Here is a 24119-nt window from a genome sequence, read left to right as displayed (position 1 = left end):
TGATGGCTGCCACCTCACTTGAGTCAGTACACTTTGTAGAAAGCTTCTAGTGTAAAGAAACTGAAGAGGTCTTGACTGCACTGGAATTTCAGCCACCAGTGTAGATGCACTGGTGTAAACCCACAGATGTCCTTACCTCAGGTCTTTCACAAAAGCCACTAAACAGCCAGCAGATGGTGATAAATATGTCTCTTCTGACCTAGTTTGGACACTCTGTGTCTCAAACAATCCCTGAGCCCAGCCAGTCTCACTGCAAATTCAATTTTGCTTAGTGGGATCCACTGAATTTCTTGACCAGCTCTACTAATAACCTTTTGGAAATTAAAACTGATCTGGTCTCCTTCACCTCAGTGTTGTTGAGCACCTGTGTTGCTTACATTTCAACTGTATAACCTGTTCAAAATCTAGCATCACAGTCACCCACTCTAGGTGCTGCCGTTCCATGATTTGGCACTTCGGGGTATATGGGCAAATAACTATTGCAGATTCTACAAAAGCGGTCACAGGAATACATCCTTATCAGGGAATAATACTTCTCCTTGGTAGTGTTCTCAGTGGTACATCAGAGCATACTCTCCCTGGAGCTCAGCCACCTGTTTAAGCAATGTTCTGTTTGGACTGGAACATCTTGAAAAAAGTCCCTCTTAACCTAGCATTACAACTGCTTAGAGCCTCCTTAACTGAGGAAGAAAAGGGAGGGGAGATTCTTGCTAGCTGGCTTGCATAACCCCGCCCCTGGTTATTTCATCTTCCTTACAAGGCTAAAGCAAGAGGCTTTCCTTTCTCTGGCTGCCCCATTCTCTCAAAAACAGCAGAACAAGTGGTAGGATCATACTAGAGTGCAGACGGGATGTGGAGGCTGCCAGAGATGGGGAGAGAATAAAGAACCAAGCAAGCAGTTGCGCTCTAGCTCCAGCAGAGGATGGGAGCAGAGAATCATTATAATCTTTAAAAAGAACGAGGAGTACTTGTGGCACCTTAGAGACTAACACATTTATTTATAATCTTTATAAATCCTAAAAGGATTGTTTGAACCATTTCTTCCAAAGAAATATGAGAAGCAGCTGAAACGGACAAAAGATCATTGAAAGGAAGGAAATGCAACATGAGAGGTAAATATGTCCTTTGCTGGAAAGTTTTTAAGAATTTGGTGTTGTTTTCTTTATGGTAAAAACTTTCAGACATGGGTTCCTAAAATGAGGGTCTCAAACCCACCTGACTAAAACTTTGGTCTGATTTTTTTTTAAGGGGTGTTGCTCACCTGTACCTCCATTGAAGTCAGACCCAAAGCTTTCATTCAGGTCCTTCTAAGTGGATTTTAGGTCCCTTATTGTAGGTACTGGCACTTCTGCTTTTCCTCTTTGCTGAGACAATTGCAGTTGAAAGGCTTGGCAGAAAAACCTGGTAGAGTGTATCTCTTAAACAAGTCACAGGAACAAAAACTAATTTAGGATTACACTAAACAAGAAGCTTTTGTCTCTGAGGATAAGGGCTAGTGGGAGATTGGAAAATTGAAACACTATTGTAGCACAGTATTAATGGTGTATAGGTGACCTCCTTCCTTCAACATCCACATTCTGATGAGCTGGAATTCTTGTGTGTCTGCGTCTGCTTGAGGTACTGTAGCTGGAATGTGCGACTCTGGTTTGATTTCCTAGATCATTTAATTGAAGCAAGCTGGTCTTGTCTACACGTTCTGAAAATTGTTTCCAGATTCTAACTATTTAGTCTCTTTGAAATTAAGATTCAGCAGTTCTGAAATTAAAAGGGGGAAAAGAGAAAATATCATGTTAGCACAAATCTTGCAGTCCATACTCAGGCAGAACTCCCACACTGCTCTCAGTGGGCATCTAAGGACTGCAAGATTTGGCCTATTCGCTATAAGATTCAATGGACGTGATCTTCAGCTAATGTAGATTAGTGTCGCAGCAATGACTTCCATGGCACTATGATTTAGATTGCTAGGGGATCTGGCCCTATGTTCCTTTTTCTTTCCAGGTGAGCTAATGGGTTTCCATATGCTCTTATCCACCAGGTAAAGCTAATGAAGGTTAATTGAAGAACTTTTCTGGGAACTGTGACGAATCACGAGCCCAGTGCATTATTTCCCTTAAACAATAGCTACAGATTCCTGTCAAAGGCTTCGGGGCAGACTTCAGATAGGCACACTCTGAGTCAGTGAATTCAGCTGTCAGGAATGGAGGTGCTACGCCGTTCCTCGGTCTTTGCTGCGGAGGTGATGGAGATTTTTGATCGGTCTCCCACCGACAAGGAGCTGGTGTCCCAGGCTAAGGTGCTCTGCAGAGACTACATACATTCCCGGCTGCTTCGGGCTGGCATTGGCTGGAGCAAACCAGAGCACAGTGCACCCATGCCTGGCGGCAGACTGGCTGAGGTGTCCAGCGTGCTTCTGCGACTAGGTAAGCATCCATGCTGTGGCTGCGGCCAGGGAACCTGAGGGGGTCCCTTTGGGGTACTTCTGACTAGACCAGGAATGGGCAAAAGGCAAGGACTGCTGGGTGCCAAGAGGGCGTCCCACACAGCCAAGACCTTATTTGCTTAAAGAATGAGGTGTTATTCTCTGCACCTGGAGCATCCAGACTGGTTCCCATTGCACCTCCTCATTCTGCCCCTACCTCCCACCTGGAGCAAGGAGCAGCTCCTTGCTCATCCCAGTGATTCTGGAGAGACTGTTTCCTGTAGGTCCTTGGGGAAATATAAGCTTGATCCTGTACCAGTTAAAACTTGATAAGAGTTTTGCCTTTGACTTCAGTGGAGGCAGGATCAAGCCCTTTGTCTCTGTGTTCATTCAATCCATGGCTTCCTCAGACTAGCACCCCAACGGAGCTCCCAATCTATTCTGCATTCAGCAGGGCGAGTTGGCCTCCATGACAGCCCAATGCCGGACTACAGTGACAGTCTTATCTGTATAATTCTGCTAGCGGTAAACTTGGGCTGCTTCAATTGCTCACCTAGGAAGGGGGTGACCGAGTTGTAGGGATGCTTCATTCAGGGTCTTCCACTTGGACTGTGTGCATTAGAGAACCTTGTAATGGCTGCATTTCAATAACAAAATGTGACAGTTAATCCACTGCCATCTGCCTTAGACTGTCTTTCTGATTCACTCAGTTGGACCGGAGTCTTCTCTATTGCTTCTGGCATTGGGGCCATCCATGCTTGGAGGGGTGCGGCCAAATCACTAGTCCAGGGAGCTTTTCACAACCTGGCTTTGCCTGCGGAGTTGTGCAGGAAGAAAAAAGATGCAAGGAGCAAATATGTGGTAGTGATGGCTAGATGGCATTCAGCTAGCAAAGCACTAAAGGCTGTATCAGCTGAACACCATTACTATGTATCGTTACCACAATCTGGATGTTGGGTTGTAGGAACACGCGGTGGGGGGGGGGGGGCGGCCATAGGTGCTAAGGTGTACGGTGCTGCTAGATGGCAGCACTAAGGCCTTGTCTACACTAGGCAAGTAAGTCGACAGAAGTTACACTACTCCAGCTACATGAATAATGTAACTGGAGTCGACATAGCTTAGGTCGATTTACCGTGGTGTGTACACCTAGGACTGCCAACTTTCTAACTGCACAAAACCGAACACGCTTGCCCTGTCCCACCCCTTCCCCAAGGCCCTTCCCCTTCTCTGAGGCCCTGCCTGCCACTCACTCCAGCCCCCCTCCCTCTGTCACTCGCTCTCTCCCACCCTCACTCACTTTCACTGGGCTGGGGCAGGGGTCTGGGTGTGAGAGGTGGTGAGGGCTCCAGCTGGGGATGCAGACTGTGGGGCGGGGCAGGGGTTGAGAGGCTTGGGGTGCAAGAGGGGGCTCCAGGCTGGAACCAAGGGGTTTGGAATGCAAGAGTGGGTTCAGGGCTGGGACAGGGTGTTGAGGTGTAGGAGGGGCTGCAAGCTTTGGACGGGGGTGTGGGCTCTGGGGTGGGCCCAGGGATGAGCAGTTTTGGATGCAGAAGAGGGCTCCAGTCTGGGGCTGAGGGGTTTGGAATGTGGGAGGGGGCTCAGGGCTGATTCAGGGGGTTGGCATGTCAGAGGGGGTATAGGAGGGGGCTCAGGGCTGGGGTAGGGTGTTGGGATGCAGAAGGGGGTGCGGGCTCTGGCAGGGAGTTAGGGTATGGGAAGGGGTTCTGACCTCAGGCAGGGTGTTCATCGTGTGGGCTCTGGCCGGGCAGTGCTTACCTCAAGCAGTTTCTGGTCAGTACTCCCTGCCTGCCCTGGCTCTGTGCTGCTCCTGGAAGCGGCTGCATGTCCTGCCCCTTGACCAGAAGCATGGCCAGGCGGCTCTGCGCACTGCCCCCGCAGCTCGCATTGGTCATGGTTTCTGGCCAATGGGAGCTGCAGAACCAGCACTGGGGATGGGAGCAGCACATGGAACTTCCCTGATCACTCCTGTGCCTAGGGGCCACAGGGACATGCCGGCTGCTTCCAGGGAGCTGCGCAGAGCCAGGGAAGGCAGGGAGCCTACCTTAGCCCCGCTCTGCTGCCATCTGGACTTTTAATGGCCCGGTCAGCATTACTGAGAGGAGCCACCAGGGTCCCTTTTCAACCAGGCGTTACAGTCAAAAACCAGATGCCTGGCGACCAGCGTTCCTTCTACTTTTTCCCATACATGTGAGGAATGAATTTTGTTATGTGCACCAATATGGAGGTGAGACATCATCTCCATATTGGTGCACATAACAAAATTAATGTGATGGGGGTGGGGCTGAGGGGTTCTGAGTGTGGGAGGAGGCTCAGGACTGGGGCAGAGGGTTGGGGTGAAGGGGGGTGAGGGCTCCAGTTGGGAGTGCAGGCTCTCGGGTGGGGCTGGGGATGAGGGGTTTGGGGTGCAGGCTGCTCGGGGCTACAGTGGGGAGAGAGGACTCCCTCCCAGCTCTCTCTCCTGCGGCAGCTCCAGAGCTGGGGCTACAGGATAGGTGCCTCTCCCCCAGCCGCAGCAGGTCCAGAGCTGAGGTGGGGCCAGGGGAAGGGCGCCTGGCTGTGGCAGGGCTGGGTCCAGGTCGGGGAGGTGCACCCACCCCTGCCCACAGCAAATTGGGGGCTGGGCTAGGTTGGGGCTATGGGAGGGATGCCCCTCCCCCAGCTGCAGCAGGTCCTGGCCGGGTGGGTTCCTTAAGTGCCTGCGCTGAGCTTAATAAGCTGCTGGCTTGGCCACATGACCGTGCAGCTTACAGGGAACATAGCTGGCAATCCTATCTACACTGCGCTGGGTCAATGGGAGACGCTGTCCATTGCCTTCCCTTTAGGGTTGCCACGTGTCCAGTTTTTGAGTGGAATGCCCAGTCGAAAAGGGACCCAGGCAGCTCCAGTCAGCATCCCTGACTGGGCTGTTAAAAGTCCTGTTGGCAGCCAGGGGGCTCCACACACTGTTCCCGCCCCAAGCGCCAACTCCGCAGCTCCCATTGGCCGGGAACTGGCCAGTGGGAGCTGCAGGGGTGGCACCTGCAGACAGGGCAGTGTGCAGAGCCACCTGGCTGCACCTCCGCCTAGGAGCCGGAGAGGGGACATGGCGGTGCTTCCGGGAGCTGTCTGAGATCAGTGCCACCTGGAGCCTGCACTCCTGACCCCCTTCTATGCCCCAACCCCTGGGCCAGCCCTGATCCTCCTCCTACTCTCCTAACCCCTCGATCCCAGCCCAGAGCACCCTCTTGCACCCCAAACTGCTCATCCCCAACCCCACCCCATAGCCCATACTCCTAGCTGGAGTTGGAGCTCTCTCCCATGCCCCAAACCCCTGCCCCAGCCCAGAACCCCTTCCTGCATCCCGAACCTCGCATACCCAGCCCCACCCTGGAGTCAGCATCCCCAGCCCTCACATTTTCCTGGATCCCAACCCCCTGCTCCAGCCCGGTGAAAATGAGCGAGTGAGTGAGGGTGGAGAGATCGAGTGACAAAGGAAGAGGAGATGGAGTGAGTGGGGGTGGGGCCTTGGAGGAGGGGTGGGACGGGGCACGGCAACGATGTTCAGTTTAGTGCGAGCAGAACTTTGGCAGCTCCCTGCTTCCTTTACTTTTCTCATTCCAGTGGAATACCAGAGTCGACTGGAGAGTGCTCTGCTGTCGATTTAGCAGGTCTTCACCAGACCCCCACTGCATCAATCGACCCCCGCTGCATCAATCACAGCAGTGTGGGCCTCTAGTAAATGTCTAGTAGACATGGCCTCATTGCCAGCATGTTCTCCTGCGGAAAGGAGTGATAAGAAGGGGAGCATAGTTCATTGGGCCAATCAGTGGCATCCTGCCCTATATCAGCTTGTACTAGATCAGTGGTTCCCAAACTGGGGTTCACGAACCCCTGGGGGTTCACACAATGATATAGGGGGGTTGCCAGAAAAATGTCCGTAAGGGCGGCCAGAGGACCCTGGGCACGGGAGGCAGCAGGTGTGACCCAGTTGCAGAGCAGATAACCTGAGCCCTGTGGAGCGCAGAGCATGCAGCTGAGCCCTAGTCAGCGTGGGACCAGCAGCCCGAGCCCTGCAGAGCACGCAACCAGACCTCGGTCAGTAGAGGCGCCGGCAGCCCGTGCTCTGCAGAACGTGGGGCCAGGAAGTTGGGGCTGGCAGCCCAAACCCCAGCAGTCAGTGGGGGCCAGCAGCCCGAGCCCCATGGAGAGTGGAGCCAGCAGCCTTAGCACCATGCAGCGCGGTGCTGGGAAGTTGGGGCCAGCAGCCCGAACCCTGCAGAGCGCACAGCTGAGCCCTGGTCAGCAGAGGTGCCGGCAGCCCGAGCGCCATGCATCGTGGGGCCGGGAAGTTGGGGCCGGCAGCCCGTGCCCTGCACAGCGTGCAGCTGAGCCCCGGTCAGTGGAGGTGCAGCCAGCCAATGCAGTGCAAGCCAGGAAGTTGGGGCCAGCAGCCTGAGCCTCAGTAGTTAGTGGGGGCCAGCAGCCTGAGCCCCACGGAGTGCAGAGCTGGCAGCCTGAGCCCCATGCAGCACAGGACTGGGAAGTTGGGGCCAGCAGCCCAAGCCTCAGCAGTCACCAGGGGCCAGCAGCCTGAGCCCTGCAGAGTGTGGAGCCTGGTGCAGGGCCAGCAGCCTGAGCCCCATCGCAGGCAAGGAGGCAGCTGAAACCCCAGGCATGCAGGTAGCAGGTGAGACCCCTGTCCTTGGCAGACGGGAAGTTGGGTGGCATGAGGGCAGAGTGAGCAGGGGCCATGCATTACGTAGGGGGTGGTCCAGGCTAATTTGTCCCTCATGGGGCACCCTCCTAGGGATGGCCCTGGTGGTGGAAGAAAAGGTGTTCACGTGCCAAACCAGCTGGAACCAGGCAGTAGTCACTGTAGTAGCGTTGAGGTGCCTCAGTAATTCAACATTAAGTCATTTTCTTTGGAGCGCTCTTTTGCTTCAGTGAGAAGTGAGTGAATGTTAGCATCACACTGAGGAGATTTAAACTTAAATCTCTGGAAATATTCATTTTTAGGAGGGGGTTCATGAGATTTCACATTTTAGTGAAAGGGGTTCACAGGTTGTTAAAGTTTGGGAACCACTGTACTAGATGCACCTCACAGGCATACTGGGATACCGACAACTGGCCATGCTGCATGACTTTTTGCCCACCCTATTAAGATTTAGCCTTTGTTGTCTTAAAGTCAGCCAATTCTCTCCTAATCTCCTCCTGTCACTGTGGTTGTGGAGAGTATTTTAGCATCTAGTAGCCCTCCTTGTCCAAATGATCTTCAGATCACTTTTGCCAGAACGCTACCAATAAACCAGGGATTCAAAATGCTGCCTATAAAATAAATCCTGGGGACCTGACCCTCTGCTGGTCTACTTCCATAGACTTCACTGTCTGTCTGCTTGCAGTGTGTTTCGCTGACATACATGTGCTGAGAATTTCATCCAGTATCTCCCCCAGTTTCTCTCCCTCTTTTCCCTTCTGACTTCTCCTTTCCTTTTCTATATCTTGGTGACTTTTCTTTGGTCTTTGTTTTACAAGCTGCGGTTTTCCCGTCAGATGAATTTTTCATCCTTTTCTATTATTTCATTTATTTATTTTCCTCTAAGTTTCTCTCTTCCCCAGACATATTCTTCTCTCCTGCTTTGTTTTTTCCTTTCTTTTGCCATCTGTGTTTTTCCTTTCCTTTTCCTTCCATTTCCTTTCACCTTTTTGGTCTTCTCTCTTTCTCCCCCGTCTGCTCAGATGGGGTCAATGTGGGTGGCAGAAGTGTTTTGGAGGGCGAGCAGATGGCAGAGTGAATTTGAAGGCGTCTCCTTGACGACTGTTCTGACTCTATTACTGTGCTTATGTTCAGATGGAAGGATTTGGCTGATAGTCCTAAGAACTTGGCTTCTCTAAGCAAACCTGCTTGGAATGGAACCACATATAAGAGACACATGGGAAAAATCATTCTTCCTATTGAGCTATACAGTCATTTCCTGATCACTTGTTCAGAAACATTGCTGCCCACATGGCCTTTAGCTCTTCCTTCCCTTTTCCTGTTGTAAATAGCCAACTGTAGCATAAGGTGTTAAACTACTGCTGTTTCCCAGGCACATGCCAGGAACCTGAGCCCCAAACTGCTGTATCAACTGGTACAGCCAGCTAAACCAGTTCTCGCCCAGTGACAGTTGCTGTGAGCACTCTGTATATGTGAAGGAACAGAGCATTCCTGGTGCTTGTGCTTATGCATATGGATGGTAAGGTGAGCTGGCAAGTGAGCATGATGAGCCAGCGAGCAGGCCTGGACACACAGTGCGTAAAGGGAATTCTGTACTGATGCTCTTACAGAGCTCACAGCTGAGGAATAGTGGCAATGAGACACTGTGGCTACTAATAGGACTAACTGGTGACAAACAGTAAAAATAAGTGTTCAGCTTTATTATAAAAAAAACTCCTACAAACTAACCATCCACGTATGTCTGGAACAACCACCGTTGCTGTATCAGCCAGCTGCATGTCCGCCTGGCTCTTGGTGCAAACAGACTTGCAGGGTTTAGTTGATGAAGGGAAGACCAGCAGTGCTCATGCTGGAGTACAGTCAGTGAATCCTCTGCTGCCCTTCGGGGCATGGTCCCCAGCTGCTGTAAACTACCATGGTGCCATTGATGTCAATGGCATTGCATCACTTGACACCAGCTGAGAAACTGGCCTTCCTGAACTTAACTGGAATCAGTGCAGTGCTCTGAGCTACTCATGGACTGTAAATCCCCTATGTTCTGCTGGCCAACCATTACTTGGTGTCTGTTCTTCCTTGGCAAAGGGAAAATTCTGGGGAGCAGCACAGGTCCTTAGAGTTCTCTCTGTCCTACTGGTTCCCCTGATGCCATCTATTGTGGCTTCCCTCAGCATTCAGTGCTGTGTAGATGTGCCCATCTACTTTCTCACAGTTTTCTTCTGAAGGCTGCTGGATCATGTTTACTTCAGACCCAGGGGCAATTGACCAGAACAGCTGCTCAAGTGGACAGTCTATTTCAGAATACAGAATTCTGGAATGAGTGTGCTTCCCACTTGTTCAGGAATAAAGTGACTTTTATTCCAGAATAAGAATGTCTACACCAGAAGCTATTCTGGATAAGCTATTCTGGTCAGTTTCCTCACATAGACAAGCCCTTATTTGTTGGGAATTGCCTCCAGCCTGGGATGAGGCGGGGATGTAGATCTTCAGCAAGAGAAGAGGAACTTTAGGTCCTCAATTCCCAGCACCAGTTTTGTAACTCAGAGCCCAATCAGACTCCTAGATCCACAGACAGAGGGTCCTTCCATATTGGATCTGACCTTACCTCGTGGCAGGTTGGGGTCAGCCTCTCCACAGCACACAGCCCTTCACTGGGCCTTAGAAAGGGTGCTTTGTGGGTCCTGGGATCTGTATTTTGGGTGAGGGCAGGCAGAGGCAGATATGTCCCCCCCCCCCCACCATTAGCACTAAGTACAGGGTGGTTGTATGTCCTTGGGGCAGCTGTTGACTGCATTGCCAGGGAAAGAGTTGCTGAAGTTGGCTTGACACCTTCCATGGGCTCCATGGACCTGGGAAATGTTTGGACACCCCAACATCCTGCTGGCATGTGACATTAGTGGTGTATGCTCATTCTCTACAGCCAAGTCTACACTGCAGAGCCTATGTTGGCATAGCTAAGCCGGTACAGGCCTATGCCACCAGAAGGAGCTCTGCCAACATGATAACACCACCTCCCCCAACAACATCAGCTAAGATGAAAGAAACATTCTTCTCTCCACACAGCTGCATCTACATGGAGCGGATTGTCACCATAGATACATCAGCTAGGGGTTGTTTTTTTTCACACCCCAACTGATGTAGCTATGCTGACAAAATGCAGCTGTGTTGATGTGGCCTAACGCTAGCATGGGCTTTGCAATTTGGGTGAAATATGCTCCTGTATTCAGGAAACTTTTTTATCTTAAAAGGATAAAGGCTAGCTTCTAATCTCTGTTAGGCCGATGTGTGTTGGGAGTAAGCCCAGTGATGCCAATAATTATTCCTGATTTGACGTTCATGCAGCTGAGACAAATCTAAGTTAGGTTTCCTCAGGGTATCCTATGACATGGAAGTGCTTTCATCCTGGGGTGGGGTGGGGTCGGGGGGTGTTCAAGACAATCCCCACTAAATAGAAATCTCAGGCACCAAGATATGCAGCTTTTGGTGTCTCACGGTATGACAGGAGACAATGTGTTTTCACTGAGTTCTTGTTACACTTAACTAGCTAAGGAGTAGTTGCCACCTTTGCCTAGGAGTGGAGGAGATGTGTCAAGAAGGGTGAAATGTTGACCTTGGCAGTGTTTCTTTGAAAACAGCCATTTTAAGGAAACCTTACTTCATGGGCAACAATTTCTCCAGCTTACTAACGCTGGCAAATCTGTGCTGAAGGGGGATGGGATAGCCCAGCAGTTGGTAATGGGGGATATGAAATCTTTCATCTCTTGGTTACCAATTCAAATCCATCCCCACTCAGAAGTTAGAGTAGAGGGAAGTGAGATGAGACTTGTGTGTCCTTTACCCAGCTTTGCCAATGGCTTCCTCTGTGACTCTGTCAGTCACTTATCCTCCCTGCCTCAGTTTACCCAGCTGTGAAAAGGCTATAATACCTATCTTGTAGGACTGTAGTAAGGCTTATCTAGGCCATGCCATAAAGCACTTTGAGAATCTCAGGGAACGGGTGCAAAGCAGGAGAGGTTGGAAGCCACAATCCATCTGGTAGCAGTTCAGTACCTGAGGGAACTTCATGGCATTCTTGGTCTAGTTCCATTACACTGGGCACTGGTCCTAGGAAATCTAGTACAGGGGCAGGATCTATATTTATTCAATAAGAATGGCCGCAGAGGCTAAATATAGACAAAGCTTAGGCATGCCAAAGTCATTCAAAGTTGCACCTATTTAACTAAACTGCCGTTAAGCGGTGATTTGGTACAAACAGTGTGGACACTCATCATCTGATTTAAACCTGGTTTATATTGGGTTTGCTTACTTCAGTAAGTGACATAAACCACATTTAAATCAGATGATGAGTGTCCATACTGCCTGGCACTAGTTTAAAATAGCTTTCGCTGAACTGGTCCCACTGTTAATAGAGCCAAGGCCTCAGAAGGGGCCCATCTAGGTCTATGTGACGAAGCTGCCATCGCTGCTCTCCGTGCTCTTTCACAACTGTGGGGGAAGAAATGCTGACAAGCTGATCGCTGAGATCACAACATTCATTACACATGATCCCAGCTGAGCATGGAGAGAGAAGGCTCCCTTGCTTTCAGAAGCAGTGTGATCTCGGGAGTAGGAGCAGGCTTGGGAATAAGACCAAGGTAATGTCCCCAACTCTGCCCCCGACTTGATGTGTGACCTTGGGGGAATCACTTCCCCTCTCTGTACCTTTGTTTTCTTTGTCTATTTATTTAGGTCCTCAGGACTGGGACTCTTGCTATGTGCATGCACAGCACCTAGCACCGTGGGCACTGCCTTTAGGCCCTCCTGTAATAAAACCAATAGTGAAGAATAACAGTGCTCTGCCAAGTGCTTATCCTATTCCCCTCCTCCACCATACAGACATTTCAGCTAGCCCAGGGTGAGGCTATCCCTCTGTTCCTCATGTTCAGAGGGTAAGACTGTATAACCCTGAGACAGAGGAACAGTTCTCCCATATCGTATGCAACATTCGCTCTTATCAGCCTCAGCCATGCATTGCAGGGTTTCCTTTGTTAATGAGCTTGCATGGAACAATTGAACCCTCAGAAGTGTCGAAACACTTTATGGAATACTGTGAAGCTGTGGCGGTTGCCTGCTTAAATATTTAAAAACTAATGTCAGAAGTTGTATAAATGGGGTAAGGTTTAGTAGCTAATAATGATGCTTCCAGAGTCCTTAATTTGGTCAGGGAAAATCCTGCCTTTTTGATCCCATCTATGCTACAGAACCAGATGTGCAGGAGGCTCTGGTCACACCACCATTGTCCCCCAGACAATTGAGACATGGTTTTGCCCTGTGGTGTAAACGTGACCTGAACATGTTTTAAGTGTTTGTCCAATGCCATGCGCACACAACCCACCCCAAAAGTTTTTTGCACAATGCTGGAAGTTGAGTAACTCCCACCTAGACTACCAAGTTATGTCCACACTGCGAGTGAAGATGTGACTGTAGCACAGGTAGGCACACCTGAGTTAGCCCAACCAGAGTACATATGGTCAGTCCCCAGTGGACTTGTACAGTCACTGTAGTCAGACCTGCCAGGCAAAAGAAAAGGCAGATGGGGTCCAGTGGCTTAGCAGAGGATTAGCATAGAGATCCTGAGTTCAAATCCCACCCTGACACTGACTCCCTCTGCAGCCTTGAGAACACCTCTTGGGCTGCAATTCTGCAAAGGAACTGGGCAGCAACTGTAGACCCCTACCCCATGAATGCCAATAGCATGGGGAGGGTGGAGGGGGGCTCTCCACCACATGCAGCACTGGTACCTCTGATTGTGCTCCCCCACAGGAGACTTTGCTGCGCATGAGGCAGCGGAGGCTTGTGGCACTCAGGAGGCGGTGGAGCTGGCTAGGCCAATACTTTCACAGGAGCTACCAGTGCCAATGGCCAAGCGGCCCCAGAAATGTGTGTGTATACAACCAGCTGCCCCTTGGTCCCTGGCCTGGCCTCAGCACCAGTGTGGGGATGGATTTCCTCTTTCACCCTGTTCCCTGACTCAGTGTTCTCATCTGCAAAATGGGGGCTGAGGGGGAGGACTATCCTCCCCAGAGGCATGGTGACTGGGTTGACATTGTCTCCCTCAAGGGGATGAGTGAAACGCAGTATCTGTGCTGGTCACGTGCTGACTCCAAGCCCTTGTTTCCAGGGGACGAGCTAGAATACATCCGACCAAATATTTACCGGAATATCGCCCGGCAGCTGAACATCTCACTGCACTCCGAGACCGTGGTAACTGATGCCTTCTTGGCAGTAGCGGCCCAGATCTTCACGGCAGGTACAGATGTCTGTCTGGGCTGGTGGGGAGAGTGGGAGCAGGGATGGGACTGGCTTTGGGTGCAGGGCTAGACTGTTTTGCAAATCTGCTGGAGCTGGGCTCTTTTGTAGCACACACTGCACGACTGATTTAGAAAAGAACTCCTATGGACTGTCTCTACCTAGCATACCACTGGCTGGGATATGTCGCATTATCTGGGAGGGCTCTCCTTCCAGAGGGCTTTCCTGCTCCTTCCAGGAGGAGCCTGTTTTTTCTCATCACCCCTGGGAGTCACTCTGATTCCAGGTTCCTATCCCCACTACTGGCATCTGGAGCAGCCTCACTGCAAGGGAGTCTCCCTCATTCCAGCCCTTGCTCTTCATGCTAGGACCCATTGCAGGTGTCTCCAGTTCTCCTCGCTTCCCTTTTCCTAGCTGTAGCCAGCACTTCCTCCTTGCAAGGGAGCCTGCTTCCATCTAGCTTCCTCTGCTCTTGGGAGCAGCCAGAACTGTTCCACGACATGGGAGCCTAAGACACTCTATGGTGCTCCGTCATTTCATTAGATTTGTTCCTGAACGAGTCGGTGTCTGGAGACTTTTGATTGGTCAGCTACGAGTTAGTTAGTGACCCGGCCCATGTGGTGTTGACGGAAATGTGTGCACAATCTGTGCTGTGCTCCTTCAAGGGAGCCTTGATCCACTCTGAAAACACCCCCTCTTCCACCCCAGTTCTCCTTTGGTGATAACTGGCTGGTGTGGAGATGGACTTGACAAAGCCTTCTGTCTACTCTCTTTCCAGACGGCCCTGGCATAACCATGGGAAGTCTGCAATGCCCTACACATTTTGTGAGCAGCCTAGCAATAACTAAGAGGCTGGTGGAAATACTAGCAGTGTATGAAAACAGAGGAGACTGAAACAAAGCAGGGCTGGCATGCAACTAACCATCAGCAGAGCTCTATGAGTCACTTGCGTGGGGGGCACCTAGGTGTGAGCTGGAGTGAATGGTTCAGCTCCCGAGGCTCTTTTCTTCATGCTTGAGTAGTGGATTTGAGCTGGTGCTGCTGTGGGGAACCTTGGAAGGGGACAAATAAAGATCCCAGATTTCTAATATGCCCTCATATAAGCTTCCTCCATTACTCCAGAAATCTGTCTTCACCCCCAAACATGCACAGCTGTGTGGGGATCCCACTGGGGCCACAGTCACCACGTGAGAACCTGCACTCTGTAACTGAAGCACACCTTGATGCAGTGCACAAACTGATTTCTTCCACAAAACAATACCAGCAATAAATAAGAAAGTGGAATCTCTTTAGGGTGACTAGATGTCCTGATTTTATAGGGACAGTCCCGATTTTTGGGTCTTTTTCTTATATAGGCTCCTATTACCCCCAACCCCCGTCCCGATTTTCACACATGCTGTCTGGTCACCCTAAATCTCTTTCCCAGAGATTCCATCAGGGTGAATCCATAATAACTGCAGAGCTCTTGTACTGTTCACCAAGAGGTTTACTCCATTGCTCTGGGAATTAAAAAAAATGGATGAGGTGGATTGCAGTGCTAGCCTGAAAGACTACACGGTGTGCTTGGAATGAAGAGACTTCCTGTGCACAGTGAGGTGGAGCACCGCTGGCTTGGAAAGATGAATGGAGCTGGGCAACTATGACAAAATATCTGAGTATTGGTGTGGATTGCAGAATAAATTCACCCAGGCTGTGCTCATGCCTCTTTGTGCTCATTTGAGTAGCTGAGCATTCCTTGTACTGAGGCTCACAGAAAACGAGTGTTGAGCATGCACGTTCAAGTGTTTGCAGGGGAAGTGGTTATTTTATTAGCTTGGCACTACCTACTACAGCTGGAGAATGGGGGTCTCATTTTCCCTGCTCCAGAGTTCTGACCCACAGGAAATTAAACAAGCCAGAAGAGAACTTGTCTGTGCCTTTGGTAGCTAGGACTGCATGCACACATCTATTTGTGTGACTGTGAGAGAGGAGAGAGGCCCAGTTATTGCTGTGGGTCCCAGCATTGCCAATGCTTATGCCTTATCTCATGATATTGGGTGATCTTAAAGCCCCAGCTCCTGGAGTCTAGTGACTAGGTGAGAACCTTGGATGGCTTTTTAAATGAGTTTCTAGAAGCTTGAAAATGTGCCCCAGCTGTGCTCCAAAGGCTCAAAACCCAGAAGATAAATAAAAAGCCCCCCAAATTGGTGTTTTTTATCATGACTTTTTTAAGATAATTCCATGATTTTGGGGGGAGAGGGGGAGCTGACTCATGATTTTTGATCAGGGGCTGGCAATACTGGAATCCCCAACTATACAACCTAGGCCCAGCCAATTAGGGAGAAGCCACAAGGTGCATCACCAGGGTTTCCCCAAGCTGTGCGCTTGTGCAGCCACACCGTGCTAGCAGGTACCCCCCACGATTACACGCCAGCTGCACAGGGGAGCTGCCCACCATTGGGCTCGCCTTTACCCTGGCTGCTTCCAGTGCCACTGGGAGAACTCAGGAAGTTGCTCCAGGGTTGTACTGCACCCCTGCCTCAAGTGCAGCAAAGAGGACAGCCTATGAGCAGAAAAAGAAGCCATATTTGTTGAGTGAGTTATGTGCTCCTCTCTGGCTAGGGGAAAGGAGCACATTCTGCTAGTCCTAACATTCCTGGATCCAAATTACAGCTGCAAGACTTGCTGAATCCAGCAAAATTGATCGTTAAGTCTGTGGCTGCCGGACATTCCATTTTTTGGAATGCAGAGGAAAAAAACCTTGATTCGCAAAGAAGACAGATCTCAAATATTGTCTGAGTTGTCAAAGCCAATCACTGATGGCTCAGTGCTGGAAACAAACTGAGATATAAACTCTGCTACTTAGCATCCAGCTTATTAAGAAAATAGCCCAGGTCTGGGACTACGGCCCTGCTCAAGTGCCCACTCTCTGTACCTTCCTGCTGGGCAGTTTTTCTCTCCCTTTACCCCTTCTCCTCCCTTACTCCATTCTTATTCCTTCCTCAACCCCTAGTGCAGCACCGAACTCCCCCACCACCCCTGAAACAAAGCTTGTATAATATAAATAAAATTCCTATAGTCAATATTAGAGAGACAAGGCAGGTGAGGTAATACCCTTTTTTCTTTTCAACTTCTATTGGTGAGAGAGACAAACTTTTGAGTGTATACAGAGAACTTGCTGGGCTTGTTTCTGTATTTGTGATGTGCTGAGGTTTTTGAAAGAACTGCTGAGTTTGGACAATAATGTCTACAGGAGATCAGCAGATACCACAAGATGACCACTGGCAGCTGGGGTGAACTGTGAGAGACTGCCTTAAAGTAACCTCCTGTTACTATAGTGATAAGGTAATATATATGTTAATGAGTATAAGAGAAACTAACCATGAAGAATTGGGCATCCCAAAAGCAGCAGAGTGTAGAAGTTCGAATAAGGAAAAAGGGTTAAAACCTTCATAATTATGTCTGAATCCTGGTAGGTGTCAGCGTAACACATTATTTAAGCTGTGTCTTGGTCTGCATGCCTTGGTGAGGAAACCAGCATGCTGATCTTAGTGGTGGGGCGCATGGTGAGGATGATGACTGACACTTTGGGTTTTTCCGCAAGGACTGGTGTGAGTAATGCAAATGCCAGATGTTGTATATCGTTGTTTCTCTTCTTTACCAGATTGCAGGGTGTATATTGTCATTGGTTGGTTAATAAAAGTACTGTAAATAGTACAGAAAGAGCACTGTGTAAGTCTGTGTTGTGCACCAGAGGGGCTCCCTTCTATTGGTAACCTCTCAACTGTAGCTGATTTTGGGGGCCAAACTCTCACAGATTAAAGGAGGTGTGAGCCCTCGTCTTGGGTGGGTAATTAGCTAAATTAACCCATATGTGCAGATACAGATACAGCAGTATAAACTATGGCCCAGGGCTAATGCTCCCCCACAAACACAGTCTGGTGCTACAGTGGCCCCAATCCAGCTCTGGAATAGCAAAAACTTCAGCTCTGAATTTGGGGGTTGACCCAAAGCCCGTTTGGAGTCAGTAGGAGACTTTCCCTTGATTTCAGGGAGCTTTGCATCAGGTCCTGGGTTAGCTTTAGTTTACCTTCAACATTTTTCAGCAAAATAAATCCCAAAAGGAAGGTTTTTTCCCATGGGAAACTGAAAGGAAAAATGAAAAAAAAAGTGTTCCCTTCCCTGAAACACTTGATGATTGTTACTGGTGTGGTAGGCAGGGCTGCTGGCCCCTAGAACACAGAACTTTCACTTTCTAAAGGGGAGGCATAGCTCAGCATTGGCCTGCTAAACCCGGGGTTGTGAGTTCAATCCTTGAGGGGGCCATTGAGGGATCTGGGGCAAAAATCTGTCTGGGGATTGGTCCTGCTTTGAGCAGGGGGTTGGACGAGATGACCTCCTGAGGTCCCTTCCAAACCTGATACTCTATGATCCTTGTTCTGTGACACTTTGTTTCCTGTGGGGTTTTGATTAGGAATCTTTGGGCCTACATGTCCCATTCCCGTCCTGTAGGGTCTGCATGACTTCAGGTTGCCCCCCAAGCTACCAGTGGGGTAAATGCTCACACCCTCTAGAATGCAGTAAGAAGTGGTTCTCTCTCTGCTGTCTCTTGTTTTAGGCCATATGAAACTGAGCCTCTAACCAGAATCCCTTGTGTATTTATTTACTGATCTCCCTCTATCTGCAATAGACATCACCAGAGAGGACTGTGGTGTGTCTGTACATATTCCCCCAGCTGTTGAAATGTGGCTCATGATAATGTTGCTTTTAGATCTGAATTGGGAGTCCTGCTTTGATGCTAAAGTGGGGAGGTTTATTTAAATAGGCAAAGAAAACACTGCAGAGTGAGCTCTGACACTGACCAGACCCCCATTGTCACGTGGCCTCCTGAGTTCTCTTTAGCAGCAGGGAAGATGATATGCAGCAGGAGAACTCTCAAAAGCAACCCTTTCTCATTAGTTCATTTTTCCCTTGGCTAGCCAATATTTACATACCTACAGCTCCACAGCTGGCTGCAAGTCTGCTACTTAAAAAAACAAAACAAACTAATTCCAGGCAGCTTTTCATGCCTTCTGTGTCCTTTTGACTTGGAGTTCTAGTTCCACTCCAAAGGGCAGATGTGTGCAAGTCTCACCTTGGTTCTAGTGCTTTCCTTTCTGGACAGGTTTTCCATTCACTTCAGCTCCAAGTCACACTGAAGATACAGTCGAACTCGCCTGCATTTCCCGCAGTTGGAGGTTACTGACAATCTGTTTGATTACAATTGTAGATGAGCAGCATGGTTCCCCCCCAGCATGGATGGGTGCCGTAAACATTCTGTAGGACATGGGGCCAGAGTATGTCTGGCTCAGTGTGAGTGTGCAGGGGGCAGAGACAAAACGGGAACCTTCTCTGCTCCTGACCAGTGCTCAAGTGCAAGCCCAGCTCCTTTACTTGGGAATGTGTGATGGGTCCTGATGAGGTCACAGTGGCTCTAGCATAGTGAGAAGGGAGGAGCTGGTAATCTATTGCCCTCAATGCCTCCATACTGCCAGCAAAGGGTTCCATGCTAGGGGGAATGGACAGTGGATCCTGTGGAGGTGGGGAATAGGTACTTCTGTGACCTCTGCCACACTAGAAATCCTGGAGTAATTGTAAGCCCAAGTCTGCGGCATGGGGCTGCTTGGGAGCTCATGCTGGGACAGTGAACGTTTCCATATCCCACCTTGCTGCTATGGGCACAATCTAGTCCTTAGCCCTTGGAATAGCCTTGGGTTTGCCAGTCGGGGTAAGGAGCCAAACCCTGTCAGCCCCCACCCCACTTTCGGCAGGAATTCTTAACTGGAATCAGCAAGATGGACACAGCGCGGGTATTGTAGCTATTTGTACCGCCAGCATTGCTATTGCATATAGTGATGGCTGAACAGATGCCATGCGGCCTGGCTGTGCCTTCACCATGACAGCGGCAAACTGAGGGAGGGGCTGAGTTTACACTTGCAGGCTGCCTGTGGGAGGCATGCGCAGCACAAATACACTTTCACCTGCCTTTGTAACAACTCTTTTCCCCCTGCCTGCAAAAATTCTCAGGCTCTTCCTGGTTTGCTGGTGCTGTCCCAGAACACATCCCTCTGACATCATAGATATGAAAGCTGGTATTTGAAACAAATAATCTGAATCTAGTCTTTGATGTGAGAACATGTTGCAGTTTGGGATATCTTCAGCAAACTAAGAGGTAGCAGAGAATTCCCCAGGGCAGGGAAAACATGTTTATAAAGGTAGGTTTCTGTGATGAATGTCTCTTAGCTGGGAAGGCACTGGGTCCCCCGGGACCCCTGATTTAGTTCTTTCTCACCTGGGACTAGGTCCCCCAGCCTTCCTGTTTATCTGGCAGTCCTACACTGCATCCTGCCAAACAGAGGAGCCAGGTAGAAGGCTGGGGTCCAAGGCAGGGAGATGGCACAATGACAAGCCTGTACTGTCAGCCTCAGACTGCAGATGGATGACGAAGGAACAAGGACACAGGCCACGGTGGGCGTGGCTGTTCTGTGGCACCTGTTGCTAGAGACGTCCATTGCTCTAGGAGGGCTGAGTGCAGGGCCCAGCGCCCCCATGGCCTGGCTGGTGGACCATACATCTGTGTGTGTTGATGGCAGGGGCTGGGTTGTAACATGTCAGTAACCTGGGTACACTATGCTGTGTAGACATGCCATACGATGAATTCAGCATGGCTTTGGAGTTCGCCTTTAAGTGGGGACTGACTGGCTGAGCAGCAGTTCTGCAGAAAAGGACGTGGGGATTACAGTGGATGAGAAGCTGGATATGAGTCAGCAGTGTGCCATGAAGGCCAATGGCATATTGGGTTGTATTAGTAGGAGCATTGCCAGCAGATCAAGGGAAGTGATTATTCCCCTCTATTTGGCACTGGTGAGGCCACACCTGCAGTATTGTATCCAGTTTTGGTCCCCGCACTACAGAAGGGATGTGGACAAATTGGAGAGAGTCCAGCAGAGGGCAACGAAAATTATTAGAGGGCTGGGGCACATGACCTTTTATGAGAAGAGGCTGAGGGAACTGGGGTTATTTAGTCTACAGAAGAGAAGAGTGAGGGAGGATTTGATAGCAGCCTTCAACTACTTGAAGGGGGGTTCCCACAGAGGATGGAGCTAGGCTGTTCTTAGTGGTGGCAGATGACAGAACAAGAAGCAATGGTCTCAATTGCAGTGGGGGAGGTCCAGGTTGGATTTTAGGAAACATTATTTCATTAGGAGGGAGGTGAAGCACTGGAACGGGTTACCTACGGATGTGGTAGAATCTCCATCCTTAGAGGTTTTTAAGGCCTGGCTAGGATGATTTAGTTGGTGTTGGTCCTGCTTTGAGCAGGGAATTGGACTAGATGACCTTCTGAGGTCTCTTCCAACCCTAATATTCTATGATTCTATGAGTCTAATAGCTCTGCATTTCCGGAACAGGGACATTCTCCCAGCAAATACATCACTGATGGATAGCTTTTCAATAACAGGAAAAAACAGGCTTAAAGATTCAGGCAACACGTACAGCTATTTCCCATAAGGGTCCTGCTAGTGTGACTGCAGAGACTTTCAAATTAGTCACTGGTCTAACCTCTGGACCAGTCAACAGGTCATTATCTTCTGCAGCCTATGGAAATGGGTTTGGGCTCTGTCTGTGTCTAGTGGATAAGAGTCCACGTCACAGACCCCATTGCAGCTGGTACTGACTGGCCACCTTGCTGGCAATTGTAGCAGAGTGCCCAAGTAGTTAACAGATTTGGAGACTAAACTGTCTTTTCACAGATACCTCCCCCTCCCCCCACCTCTACAGCAGGTACATAGAGAGGGGAGCTGGTACAGCCACTGCTTTGTTCCGTATTTAATCTGTGGACAAATAAGAAAATTGACTCTAGATCTGTCAAGTCATCCCCTTTTTATGGTGTCACGGAGTGTGGGGGAGTTAGGGCCCTGCACTCCCCACTTTTTGCTATTTACTGTGACTTTTAGCCAACCAGTAAAACAGAAGGTTTATTAGATGACAGGAACACAGTTCCAAGCAGAGCTTGTAGGTACAACCAGGACCCCTCAGCCAGGTCCCTTAGGGGGGCAAGGATCTTAGACCTGAGAGTTGGGGTTCCCTGCCTCTTCCCAGCCAGCCCAAAACTGAAGCCAAAAGCCCCTCCAGCAGCCTCTCTTCCCCTCCTCTCTCCCTTTCCCATTGTCCAGTTTTCTGGGCAAAGCTGTTGACTTGCCCCACCCCCCTTCCTGGCTTAGGTTACACGCTTAGATATCATCCCTCACCTAAAGTTATCCCCTGCTCTCCCATCCCCCATGCAGACAGTCCCAGTAAAATTAAATGACATTCCCAGGTTAATCCACCTTGCTCCCTACTGTGTCACATATGGGCACTACGGGCATGATCTGAAGCTTATTAAAGTCGAGGGAAAGGCTTGACAAGATATACAGTTTAAAATAAAACTAACCATAACCACAGGCATCATCCTCTATGGAGGCAGCCTAAGTTCTCATCTAGTTACTCCCAGGTAAACCCCTTGCAGCCACTGGATTTACTCCAGATATACCTGGGTGTAAATTAGAGCAGAATCTGAGTTGGTGTCAGTAAAGGCTTGGAACTGGACCAGTATATTTGTTCCTATAATTGTGGTTGACTACCCATAGAACCAAAAGGGGACAGATCCCAGTGTGGGAATCAGTATAGTGGAGTTATGCCAACACTATGCATACACTAGCTGAGGTTCTGACCCAAGATGTCATGAATGGGGGAGGATACTGAAGAATTCTGAAGGGCTCTAGATGGCTAGGGAGTGTATTGAAAAGAATAGCATTTCCTTCAATATTATAAACACCTACATACACCCACTGTCTATAGCTCCTCCTTTCCTGTGGTCTTTGTAGCCTCTTCCTGGCTCACTCTCGTGGCTGTCATGGTGACAAATAACACAGATGAGGACAATAGCCAAATGTTGACTGAGAGTACCACAGGGATGCTGAAATTCACAAGTGAAGGCTATGCAGCAGGGGCTCTCCTGGCCAAATCTGATGAGAACAAAAATGGAATCAAATTGGCTATTAATTTGGAATATCGATATTTCCTTCTGCTCCCAAAGATGCAGGATTGGTGGGGGAAGGAGGCATGCAAGGGGACTCTGAATTGTAGCTAGATTATTGTCACAAGGACTTCTATTCAAGAGCACTTTGTGGTTTTTGACCTCCTGTAAGACAGGACTGGAACAAACAGCCTCTCGTTATCAGATGAAATATGCATAGATGATTTTTGTTTCACTCATTTTAACCAATTCCACCCTGTCTATCTACATTTGCAGTTTAAAGAGCCGTTTTTTTTAATCAGATTTCATTAAAAAAAGGCAACTCCGCAGAATCCACTTGTAGGCAGGGTCGGCCCACAACATTTTGGCACCTGAGGTAGGGAGCTCAAGTGACGCCCTCATGCCCCCTCCCTTGGGCCAAAACTTTGAAAGGTCTCAATTCTGCCTTCTTCCTGTTCTACGCCTCTCATGGTACTGCTCTGCTACCTACCCCAATAAAGGAGAACTAACAACTTAAATGCCTTGTTCAAAAATTTTAAGTAACACTTAACTTTCAAACCCCTGAACAGCAAATATAACTTTTCTTGTCTGCATAGTAAACACTGGCATTTTTATCTGTTTGAATAATCAAAATGATGCTTTCCGTGTCTTCTTGGCTGCAAAGATTTGAATTGCTTCCTGAAGGTCCACAGTCTGGGCCAGCTCATGCCCTGCTGAGATGGTTGCAAGGACGACCAGCCTCTCCTGTGTCATTGTGGAGCATAGATGTGTTTTTATTAACTTCAGTTTGGAGAAGCTGCGTTCTCCACTGGCAACTTTTACAGGAAGTGGTAGAAGTATGCGCAGAGCAACAAAAGGATTTGGAAAGAGGGTGGTCATCTTATTTGTGCACATATATTCCACAACAGCCTTTGAAGTTGATCCTATTGAAATGTATCTTGAAAGAGTTTTCAGTTCATCACATAAATCACTTGAATCAATATTGCACATGTCATCATTTGTCAACACTGTCTGTAGTGCCCTGCATTGCTGATGTAGGTCTTCTTCAGGTATAGTGAGGAGTTTTGGAATATCATACAACATCCCAAATATACTACTGTGTTCCTTGAGCTGTATGGAACGTTCTTCAACTGACTGTATTGCACAATCTAGCACCTGGTTAAAGAATTTAGCTTTGAATTGTTGTTTGGGGTGTCCTTTGGGATTATCCCATGTCTTGTAAGCAAAATGTCGTCTTCTTTGGTGACTCTTGTATTCATGAATGGGTGGGAAAATAGCTTCAGTGTGAAGTTCATCTGCCAGCTTCTGGCACTCTTCAGAATGTTTTGAAAGACTGTAGGTATGACTTTGCTTTGTCCAGTTCTTCCATTGCTCCAGATATATCAAGGTCAACACCTTGGAGTCTCTTGATTACAACATTTATTTCAAATAGTATGTCATACCACAACATTAAGCCACACAGAAATTTGAAGTTATGTATGTTTCTGGTTATTCCATTTCCCTCTGCCACTGTTCTCCCACAAACAGCTCCTGTCCTAGCATTATCCTCCATAATGACAACTATGGCATCATCTATCTTCTCAGTTTGGTGTTTGATAGGCTTTATCGCCTCCACTCGACTTTCCCATCGTGTGGCACTCAGTGGTTTCAGTGTCAGAGAGGATGTT

General features: G+C 49.1%; 2 protein-coding genes across 6 annotated transcripts in view; one reads left to right on the top strand and one right to left on the bottom strand.

The window, feature by feature from the left end:
* Window positions 1-24119, bottom strand: part of THAP4 (THAP domain containing 4) — a 142573-nt gene that overhangs the window by 37702 nt on the left and 80752 nt on the right. The window contains exon 6 of one of the 2 annotated variants that reach the window (XM_032795900.2): window positions 16921-17102. The exons of the other annotated variant lie outside the window; for it this stretch is intronic. Coding sequence (XP_032651791.1) covers window positions 17091-17102 — 12 coding nt within the window. The 3' untranslated portion in view covers window positions 16921-17090. Of the gene's footprint in view, window positions 1-16920; window positions 17103-24119 lie in introns of those variants that run through there. 2 annotated transcript variants of the gene reach the window in all.
* BOK (BCL2 family apoptosis regulator BOK) overlaps window positions 768-24119 on the top strand; it is a 37394-nt gene continuing 14042 nt past the window's right edge. For 2 of the 4 annotated variants that reach the window (XM_032795988.2, XM_032796001.1), the window contains exons 1-3: window positions 768-1112; window positions 2036-2420; window positions 13291-13419. In XM_032795988.2, coding sequence (XP_032651879.1) covers window positions 2198-2420; window positions 13291-13419 — 352 coding nt within the window. In that variant the 5' untranslated portion in view covers window positions 768-1112; window positions 2036-2197. The remainder of the gene's footprint in view (window positions 1113-2035; window positions 2421-13290; window positions 13420-24119) is intronic. The other 2 variants (XM_032795997.2, XM_032796010.2) reach the window with 2 other exon arrangements.

The sequence above is a fragment of the Chelonoidis abingdonii genome, chromosome 8, assembly GCF_003597395.2.
Source record: "Chelonoidis abingdonii isolate Lonesome George chromosome 8, CheloAbing_2.0, whole genome shotgun sequence".
NCBI classification, from domain to species: Eukaryota; Metazoa; Chordata; order Testudines; family Testudinidae; genus Chelonoidis; species Chelonoidis abingdonii.
This window is presented reverse-complemented; position numbering and strand designations above follow the sequence as displayed.